The sequence below is a fragment of the Rhinoraja longicauda genome, chromosome 21 (genome assembly GCF_053455715.1).
Source record: "Rhinoraja longicauda isolate Sanriku21f chromosome 21, sRhiLon1.1, whole genome shotgun sequence".
Taxonomy (NCBI): Eukaryota; Metazoa; Chordata; class Chondrichthyes; order Rajiformes; family Arhynchobatidae; genus Rhinoraja; species Rhinoraja longicauda.
Window position 1 is genome coordinate 23,397,343 of NC_135973.1, and position 10,537 is coordinate 23,407,879.

The following is a 10,537-nucleotide window of genomic DNA, read 5'->3' on the forward strand; positions in this document are numbered from 1 at the left end:
AATTGGAGGAACTTCTGTGCCATCCAACATTTTATGTCCTCAAGGCAGTGTAATTTGACTGGTTGTTGGGTTTCAGGGGGAGGTAAAGCTGAGTGTCATCGGCATAGCAGTGGAAAGAAATGCCGTGCCTTTGAATGATTTGGCCAAGGGGGAGCATGTATAGAGAGAAGAGAATGGGGCCTAGGATGGAGCCTTGTGGAACTCTGCAGGAGAGGCTAGCTGGAGCAGAGGAATAACTGCCCATGTTGATGGCGAAACTCCTATCTTTGAGGTAGGAAACGAACCAGCTCAGGGCAGTGCCATCAATGCCAACTGCGTACCGGAGACGGTCAATAAGGATGGTGTGGTCCACTGTATCGAACGCTGCGCTGAGGTCGAGAAGGAGCAGGATTGCACAGTCGCCGGTGTCGATGGCGAGAAGCAGATCGTTGTGTTCCTTCAACAAGGCAGACTGTGCTGTGGTGGGCTCTGAAACCTGACTGGAAACTTTCCAGGAAAGTTTGTGCGTTCTTCCCGTGACCGCCTCGCATTTCTCTGGGTGTCCCGGTTTCCTCCCGTGCTCCAAAGATGTACAGGGTTGTAGGTTAATTAGTTTCTGTAAAATTGTCCCTGGTGTGTAAAATAGTGCTAGTGTACGGGGGTGATAGTGGGTCGGTGCGGACTCGGTGGGCCAGTGTCTGTGTGCGCGTCTATGCATGCATGTGTCTGTCTGTCTGTCTGTCTGTCTGTCTGTCTGTCCCGTCTGTCCCCTCCCTCCCTCCCTCCCTCCCTCCCTCCCTCCCTCCCTCCCTCCCTCCCTCCCTCCCTCCCTCCCTCCCTCCCTCCCTCCCTCCCTCCCTCCCTCCCTCCCTCCCTCCCTCCCTCCCCCCTCCCTCCCCCCTCCCCTCCCTCTCTCTCCCCCCCTCTCCCTCTCTTTCCCCCCCTCTCCCTCTCTTTCCCCCCCTCTCCCTCTCTTCTCCCCCCTCCCTCTCTCTCCCCCCCTCCCTCTCTCTCCCCCCTCTCCCTCTCTCTCCCCCCCTCTCCCTCTCTCTCCCCCCTCTCCCTCTCTCTCCCCCCCCTCTCTCTCTCTCTCTCCCCCCCTCTCTCTCTCTCTCCCCCCCCCCTCTTTCTCTCTCTCTCCCTCCCCCCCCCCCCATGGTAGTGACTCAGTTAGTTTGCAGCTCAGTCAGTGAGGTGACTAGCCTCCCCAACTCCCTTCCCTGAAGATAAATGTGTTTCCCAGATAGGCTGTCAGCTGGGTCATCAATTGTACCGAGGGAAAATCAACTTAACTCAAAATAAATTCATTCCAGATGCAGCACAGGGTCAGAATGTTGACCTGCGAAGGATTCTGGTCTTGCAGAAGGGAAACTGAGGTGCTTGAAGCATAGTCATTGATTGCTGCAAACTGCATGGTCTGTCTTTTGTTTAGCTTATTGTCACATGTACAGTGAAAAGTGTTTTTTTCTGCGTGCTGTCCAGTTAGCGGAAAGACTATACATGATTACAATCAGGCCGTCCATTGTGTATAGATAAAGGGAATAATGTTTAGTGCAAGATTAAGTCTAGTAAAGTCTGATTTAAAAATAGTTTGATCTCCAATGAGGTAGATGGTAGGTCAGGACTGCTCTAGCTGGTGATAGGAGTTGCCTGATAACAGCTGCGAAGAAACTTTTCACTGAATAGAAAGGTGAAAATATACAAGTAATGGCGAGACTCTTAACAGCATTGATGTACAGACAGATCTTGTGGTTCAGGCCTATAACTCGTTGAAAGTAGCAAATCCAGTAGCTAAAGTGGTAAAGAAGGCACATGGAATGCTTGCCTTCAGTGGTCGAGGCATTGAGTAGAAGAGTTAGTTAGGGAGTCATGAGACAGCGTTATAGGTATTTGGTTAGGCTGCATTTGGAGCATTGGTTGTGTTCCTAATACAGGAAGGACGTGGAGGCTTTCAAAAAGGTGCAGAGGAGGTTTATCAGAATGGTGCCTGGATTAGGGGGAATTGGCTATAAGAATTTGGACAGACTTGGATTGTTGTCTGTGGAACGCTGGTGGTTAACTTGATAGAAGTAAATAAAATTATGAAAGGCTTGGATAGGATAGATGGACGGAACCTTATTTCTCAGACTGGAAATATCAAATACAAGAGGGTAGATCTTTAAAATGAGAGGGGGAAAGTTTTATGAAGGTGTGCAGAACACGTTTTTTTTCACAGGGTGTTAAAGTGTCTGGAATCCACTGCCAGAGGTGATGGTCGAGGTGATTAAAACAGTGGTGTTTAAGAGCGTTATGATAGGCACATGGATATGCAGGGAATGGAGAGATTGAGATTATGTGCAGGCAATTAGTTTAGTTTAGAGATACAGCGTGGAAACAGGCCTACAGCCCACTGACTCCGCCCAAACCAGCAATCTGTCATTCACACTAGTTCTGTTCTACACACTCGAGGCAATTTACAGAAGGATAGCGGAGTGAGGGGATATGGGGAGAAGGCAGGAACGGGGTACTGATTGAGAGTGATCAGCCATGATCGCATTGAATGGCGGTGCTGGCTCGATGGGCTGAATGGCCTACTCCTGCACCTATTGTCTATTGTCTATTGTCTACAGAAGCCAATTGACCTACAAACCTGCACGTCTTTGGAGTTTGGGAGGAAACCAGAGCGCCCGGAGAAAACCAATACAGCCATAGGGAAAATGGATAAACTCTGTACAGACAGCACCTGTGGTCAGGATCAAACCCAGGTCTTTGGTGCTGTGAGGCAGCAACTCTACCACCGTTGGTCTTGGCATCATGTTTAGCGCAGACATTGTGGGCCGAAGGGTCTGTTTCTTTGCTGCACTGTTCCATGTTCTACGTTTATGCATGCAGCACATATTTGCTGTTATTATTTGTCCTTGCGGAGATTAGCTGCTTCAGTAACCTGCCATCTCTTTAAAGGTTAAAACAAAAACAGTGCACAAAGATCTCTTAAGCTGATTTTATTTATTTCTCAACAGGTTAATGGAGAATCTCCCGCATCCCTCAACCATGGCTACAACAGCCCTAATGAGGGGACAGAGGTAAACACTTGATCTTCTCTCCTGTGACCTTAGGCATTAACTTCATTTTGCTAAAAGAAATGTGTTATTGTGACTCTTCCTGCTGTTTGGCACAGTGATATTTTAGTGTCACTTTCTTAATTGGAGAGAGAGGCAAGATCTAATGCCCTCGTTATCAAAGATGTTATATTTAGAATCGAACAGCGTGGAAACAGGCCCTTCGGCCCACCAAGTCCATGCCGACCATTGATCGCCCCTTCATACTAGTTCTATGTTATCCCACTTGCTCATCCCCGCTCTTGCATTATCGGTGCTGAACATGATGCCAAGTTATACTAATCCCTTCCACTTGCATGCGATCCAAGGTTATGGGGAGAAGGCAGGAGAATGGGGTTGTGAGGAAAAAATATATCAGTTCAGTTTATTATTGTCGCGAGGTAGTGAAAAGCTTTTTTATTGCGTACTATCCATTTAGTGAATAGATTATACACGACTTACAATCAAGCCGCCAACAGTGTACAGAGCAGACCCGATGGGCTGAATGGCCTATTTCTGCTCCTGTGTCTTCTGATATCCCTCCACCCCAGCACATCCATGTGCCTATCGTATCTGCAACCCTGATTTGTTCTGACCTTTTCCTACCACCACTCCCCTCCCCACTCCTAGCTTTTCATTCTGAAGAAGGGTTCCGACCTGAAACGTCGCCCACCCTTTTTCCTCCAGAGATGTTGCCTGACCCGCTGAGTTACTCCAGCCACCTATCTTCAGTATCTGCAATACAATTGTATCTTTGGTTTGAAGCAAGTTTTGTCGCAGCGGGAAGCCATCTTGGTCTAAATCACAGAATAGCATGAGCATTTGATCAGGAGTTTTACATAACGATTCCTCCCGGTGTTTCAAAACAAAAATCTGAAATGCAGGACCGGTGGCAGTTTTGCGATACTTTTCCCAATTTAACGTTTAGCCTGATGGTGGATAATCTCAAGTTGTCTGGTAAAGTGAGGTGCATATTTGCAGAAACAAGTATGTCACTAAAAGCCCAGTTGTTTTAGAATCGCAGCAAATATAATTGTAGCCCTTGGCTGGCTGCCTCATGCTCTATGTAGGCGTTTCAAACTGTATGGGGAGGAGTGATTATTTCTGAGCGCGTTTTTTCGTATTCTTCTTATAGCTAAATTATAGCAATTAAAGCCTAAAGATACACTAATAATATGAATTGGATTGTCGAAGGGTCTTAATTAAAAATGTGACACATTTTCGATATGAATGTAAATGGAGCAGCACCCTAATTAAAGCTGTAAAACCTGCTTGTGTTTTCAGGCACTTTGCTTCTATGAAGAGCGTCACAATTGGAAACTTTGATCTCTTTGAACAGTATCAAATTCTACTTTTGCAAGTTTGTTTACAGTGGGCCCTTTTCTGAGCTGCCCATCACAGATTTTTTTTAGAATTAGAGATGCAGCGCGGAAACAGGCCCTTCGGCCCACCGAGTCCGCGCCGCCCAGCGATCCCCGCACATTAACACTATCCTACACGCACTAGGGACAATTTTTACATATTACCCAGTCAATTACCTGTACGTCTTTGGAGTGTGGGAGGAAATCGAAGGTCTCGGAGAAAACCCACGCAGGTCACGGGGAGATCGTACAAACTCCGTACAGACAGCACCCGTGGTCAGGATCGAACTTGAGTCTCCGGCGCTGCATTCGCTATAAGGCAGCAACTCTGCCGCTGCGCCACCGTGCCGCCAAACACTCAAAGTGTACGGTTAGGAGTGCAGAGATGGTAGGAAGGATTCTTCTTGGTAGAGAGGTCAAAAAGACAGGTTCGGTGTAGAAGGATTACATTAGTGGTTCCCAACTCCTCCCCAGTGCCCCCCCACCCCCACCCTATCCTTTCTAAGCATAATTCAGAATAGCTTTTTATAAGAGATGAGCTGCTCACCAGAATTGATACATTCATTTGATTGATAGATAGGGCGGCACAGCTGGTAGAACTGCTGCATCACAACACCGGAGACCTGGGTTCGATCCTGACCTTGGGTGCTGTCCATGTGGAGTTTGCACGTTCTCCCTATGACCGTGTGGGCTTCTACCGGGTGCTCCGGTTTCCTCCCACATCCCAAACTTGTGTGAGTTTGTAGATTAATTCCCCTCTGTAGATTCCCTCCGAGTTTGTAGGGTGTGGATGTGAAAGTGGGATAACATGGAACTAGTGAGAATGGGGAATTGACAGTCTTTAGACTTTGGACTTCCGAGATACAGTGCGGAAACGGGTCCTTTGGCCCATCTAGTCCATGCCGACTGGCGATCTCCCCACATACTAGCGCTATGCTACATATTAGGGGCAATTTTCAATTTACAAAATGCAGGCAAATGGGGCTCATTGAGATGGGGCACTTTGGTCGGCATGGGTGAGTTGGGCTGAAGGGCCTGCATCCGAGTTGTATGACTCCATGATTCTATATCTACCCTCCTCAACCTTGTCACCAGTTTTAAAGACCCCTCGTGTTAGTCGCTCTCCACCTTTTATCCTATTTAATATTTATCTCTGTTTGTTTACCTGTTCTCCCCCGTCCACCCCGCCTTGTTCTCCCTGACCTTGTAGGTGAAAGGAGACGGGAACAGCGACCCGTTCGTCGAGAGTGGATTGAATTTGAGCCCCACAGCGGCTGAGACCAGGGAGAAAGTCCAAGCCAAGCGCAGGAACAAGCGGGCACCTCCGATGGATTGGAGCAAGAAGCACGAAATCTTCAGCAACTTTTAACGGACTATCTATCCCATGGAACTCTTCAGTGACCCTGATCTTCAGTTAATTAATCTTCACTTATCCACTTGCTGTCATGGCAGAGTAAAAATTGCCTGTTAACGTGATTGATAGAACACTGTGACCAAAGCTTTACTCTTTTATTTTCAAGCTAGCTCCTTGCTTTGTGCTTAGAATGCGCCGAGCGACAGATCTGCTGTAGTGTGGTTTTAAGGTAGATGTATATATACACGCCAGAGATCTGGTCTGTCTTCCATCCATTATTTTTCTTTTTGTGTTCTTGACCCAGATTTTGATACTCTAAGTGGCCAGGATAATGGGATAGAATCATTGGGCTATTACGTGGTGGGGATGGAAGAGAATGGGGGGAGGGGATTGTCATTTTGAAAAGTCTTTTATGAATTTGGAGCATTAAAATCCTCGTTTGATCCTATTGACCTGCAGGCTATGAAACCATTCGCGGAGGCAGTGCACGACTTTATCTTTTTAAGTGTTTGACGAGACGCTTGGCTTGCGACATCTTGGCTTACCTAGTGTTGTCTTTCATCTTGTCACAGGTTCATTTCACCAGACAGTGGTTTAATTGCAAAGTCTTATTAAATTTAATGGCAACTTAGATAATGTGAGGTGGGTGAGAAAGGAGGTGGTTATCCCTGAGCATTACAGCCTTAATGTAAGACACTATATAGATGATCGGTTTACTGCACATAAGACATGTATTAACTTTTCCTTTGTATGCTAACTGCTGTTTTAAGCAGCACCGAAAATATTTTTTTATACTTTTTTTCCCTTTGAATGTTTTCACTTGGTTTTTATTGATAGTAGCCTGTTATGAAGTGAACTATTTCGAGAGGGAGCACATTTGAGTGTTCATGGAGGCTAAATATTGGCTTATTGGTACAGCATGTTACAAGTTGGCAAAATGCATTTGATTCTTTTACTGGTTATCTCTTAATAGACGCTCAATTACCCAATGTAGTTGGAGCAATAGAAAATCCAGAAGTAAGCTTAATTTGAACACTATTTTATTCAATTGCGTAGCTCAAAGAGGAAAGATCTTGGCACTAACCCAAATTTGATAATCTTCAGGCAATACTCAAGTTGTTGCGCATTGAACGAAACGGTGACATTTATTGACACTTTGTAGGATCCCTGAGAGTCTGTGACCATTTGAGATGGGGCGAACTGAGGGGAGAAAAAACACCCGTTTGGGATTGTTGTTGATGGATTTGTTGGAATTGTTGAAAATTGTAAAGAGGATGGATTTGCACATTTAAGAGGATATTGTGTGGTCTAATCAGTCCCTTGTGACTGCTAATTTCTCCAAATTTTACAGCTGCAAAATTATGCTGTACGAAATCAGTAATTTCACTTCTGTTCCTGCTGAAAAGAGGTTTCTTCTGCACTTTGTGTGGATTAACGATTCTTTCCAGGAGACTGTGCTTCATTCTTTCTGCCTCTTGCTTCTCGCAATCTCTGAGCCTCTTGTTTTGTTTTAACCCCCAAGGCCAAATCTAGGTGCCACATGCATGAGTCGCTGCTATTGATCAACTAGGGCCATCGGACAGGAGCGGTGAGTTGAGGATTATACGTCCAGTTTAGACGAGACCTTTTTAGCATTTAGTGCTGAAAAGTTGGCGGACTTCGAGAATTGTTTGATTAAATCGGTGGGAATACTCAGAAGGAACTGTGAGGGCAGAATGAGGGCTAACGTTTCAGGTCAATTACTTTCCATTCCAACCTTTCCGTCCAACTTTAATCAAACGTCGTAGACCTGAAATGTTACTTTGGTTTCCTCGTCCGTAGCCGACGACAGGTAGAGTATTTCTAGCATTTTCTTTTCCTTTGCTAATCTCCTATTTTGTGAATCTGCAATTTCCCCTCAGACTTGTATGAAATGCTGGAAGCGTACTCCAGAAAACAAAACAAAACAGCTTGGAAAAAAGTTTTTTTTTAAGTGAAAGGTATACAATTATGGACCCTGATTGCGCTGAAATGAAATGAAGTAACGTCTCAACCATCTCTGCGGACAGGACTTATCTTTACTTTCTTGCTGAACACTTTGCAGTTAAAGTAAGATGGTTAGCTATTTAAAGGAAAGCATATAAACATTGATATAAACCTGCAGATTTCTGATTCCAGTGACTTGTGCCGTTATTATGCCTTACACTTAAAATGTAGTTTGAAAGTCTCAAATAAACACATTTCAGTAACTTGTATTATAGATTGTACTCTGTGCATACTGTATATTGTTAATAAATGTATTTCGGCATGATGGATGTCTGTTTTGGATTTATTGAACTTTTATCTTGGGTATTTTTAATTATCCATGGTCAGGTGTAATCCAGACCGCATTGCATTTGGCTAGCATCTTAAATGTGGTCAAATATTCAATCACGCTGATGTACAAAAGGAGAATTGGGTTGGCGGATATACGGATGTTGGAGTAACTTGGCGGGTCAGGCAGCATCTCCGGAAAAAAGGAATAGGTGCTATTTCAGGTCGAATCCCTTCAACCTGAAACGTGACCTGTTCCTTTTCTCCACAGATGCTGCCTGACCTGCTGATCCAGCATTTTGTGTCTATCTATGGTGTCAGCCAGCGTCTGCAGTTCCTTCCTACACAACGTAGTTGAGGTAGGTACAATAACAGCACACATGGCTAGGTAAGGTGAAGAGGGTTATGGGACAAAGTGGGCAAATGGGATTAGCTTGGATGGGACACAATGCTGGAGTAACTGGATGGGTCAAGCAGCATCTGTGGAGAACAAGGATACATGACGCTTCGGGTCGGGACACTTCTTCAGACTGCATGGACAGGTGATGTTTCGGGTCAGACTGACGAAGGGTCTTGACCTGAGACATCACCTATCCATTTTCTTCAGAGATGCCGCCTGACCCGTTGTGTCAGGCTATATTTATGAGGGAGTTAGATGTGGCCCTTGTGGCTAAAGGGATCAGGGGGTATGGAGAGAAGGCAGGTACGGGATACTGAGTTGGATGATCAGCCATGATCATATTGAATGGCGGTGCAGGCTCGAAGGGCCGAATGGCCTACTCCTGCACCTATTTTCTATGTTTCTATGTCATTCTAGCACTTTGTGTTCCACACAAGATTCCAGCATCTGCAGTTCCTTGTGTATGAAATCTCTATGAAATCATTTCATCTGCATTCCACACTGCCCTGTTAATATTTCTTTTGTTTTTAATTAGCCAATTTCACATTGCAGTCGTTCTATGTAACAGCGCCAGTAAGCACTGCCAAATAAACTATTTCTAGATATCCAGCCCAAAGAAAATGCCTAATAACTGTCTGTTTATGTTGTGCTCCCAATCTTTAGCTGTGTGAAAGTGCTGTGGGATACATGTGGCTTTGATTTTTATTGGCATGGAGATTGTCACCAGCTGACTCTGTTAAGGGTTTTCCATATTATGATAGGTCAGGAATGTTGAGTTATTGCCAGCTTCGGTTTAACAGCCAGAACTTTTTTGGTTTGGAGCATGCACTGTCCAATTAAATATTCTTTTCACAGTCTTTTATTGTGATACATTAGCCGTGGCTCAGCTGGCAACCCAACTTCGGTTCTTGAGTCAGAAGGTTGAGAGTTCAAATCCCACTTCAGGATATTCCAGAGCAAAATCGAGGAAGTGCTGCAAAATTGGGGGTGTTCACTTTCAAAGGAGACCTCGATACAGGTCTCTGAGCTACAGCGTGAAAACAGGCCCTTTGGCCCACTGGGTCCTTGCCGATCAACAATTACCCCGAAGTTCTATCCTACACACTGGGGACAATTGGAGAAGCCAATTAACCTACAAACCTGCACGTCGTTGAAATGTAGGAGGCAACCGAAGCACCTGGAGAAAACCCTCGCGATCGCAGGGAGAATCTGTCCACACGGCACCCGTAGTCGGGATCGACCCCGGGTCTCTGGCACTGTAGAGCATCAACGCAACCACTGTGTCACTGTGCTTCAATGGTTTATTGTCACATATGCACTGCTCAGTGAAATTACTTTTGCACAGCAGTCACACTTTGGCACCATTTACAAAAATAAAAAGTCCAAAGTCTACAGTCTGGCAGTATTGGAGTGCCCCGATCCAGGTAAGCCCAGACTCCTGCAGGGCCCTCTCCATCACCTTGACCGGCTCGGTCTGCAAACCCACGTCCTTCTCCTCGCCTGACTGCCTCTGTGCACTGAGAGACTGCCTGTGGACGCTGAGAGACACTGGCCTCAGAGTTGGGGGAAACATTTCATATTCTGAAAAACTGGGGGAACTCTTCCCTGGTGTTCTGGACTACACCTAATCTCCCCATTAACAAGTTTCATAAAGATTATCTTGTCATAGTTACGGGAACTTGCAGTGTGGAGACCGACAATCGATGATCACATGGACAGCATTACATAAGTTGTAAAACTACTGCAGCATTTATCTTTTTTTGCTGTAAACTAGGATGGCACAGTGATAAAGTGTAGCCTTACAGCGCCAGAGACCCGGGTTCATTCCTGATGGGTAGGTACTGTCTGTACAGAGTTTGTACGTTCTCTCTGAGACTACATGAATTTTCTTCGGGTGCTCTGTTTCCTCCCACAGACTATTGAAACTTACTGATAGTGAAAGGCCTGGATAGAGTGGATGTGGAGAGGATGTTTCTACTAGTGGGAGAGTCTAGGACCAGAGGCCATAGCTTCAGAATAAAAGGACGTACCTTTAGGAAGGAGATGAGGATTAATTTCTTCAGCCAGAGGGTGG

General features: G+C 45.5%; 1 protein-coding gene across 3 annotated transcripts in view; it reads left to right on the top strand.

Moving 5' to 3' along the window:
- Nucleotides 1–8,061, top strand: part of nherf2 (NHERF family PDZ scaffold protein 2) — a 94,108-nt gene extending 86,047 nt beyond the window's left edge. For all 3 annotated transcript variants that reach the window (XM_078418112.1, XM_078418109.1, XM_078418110.1), the window contains 2 exons: nucleotides 2,979–3,041; nucleotides 5,628–8,061. In XM_078418112.1, the coding sequence (XP_078274238.1) occupies nucleotides 2,979–3,041; nucleotides 5,628–5,786 (222 nt within the window). In that variant the 3' untranslated portion in view covers nucleotides 5,787–8,061. The remainder of the gene's footprint in view (nucleotides 1–2,978; nucleotides 3,042–5,627) is intronic.
- The last annotated feature ends 2,476 nt before the right edge of the window (nucleotides 8,062–10,537 follow it).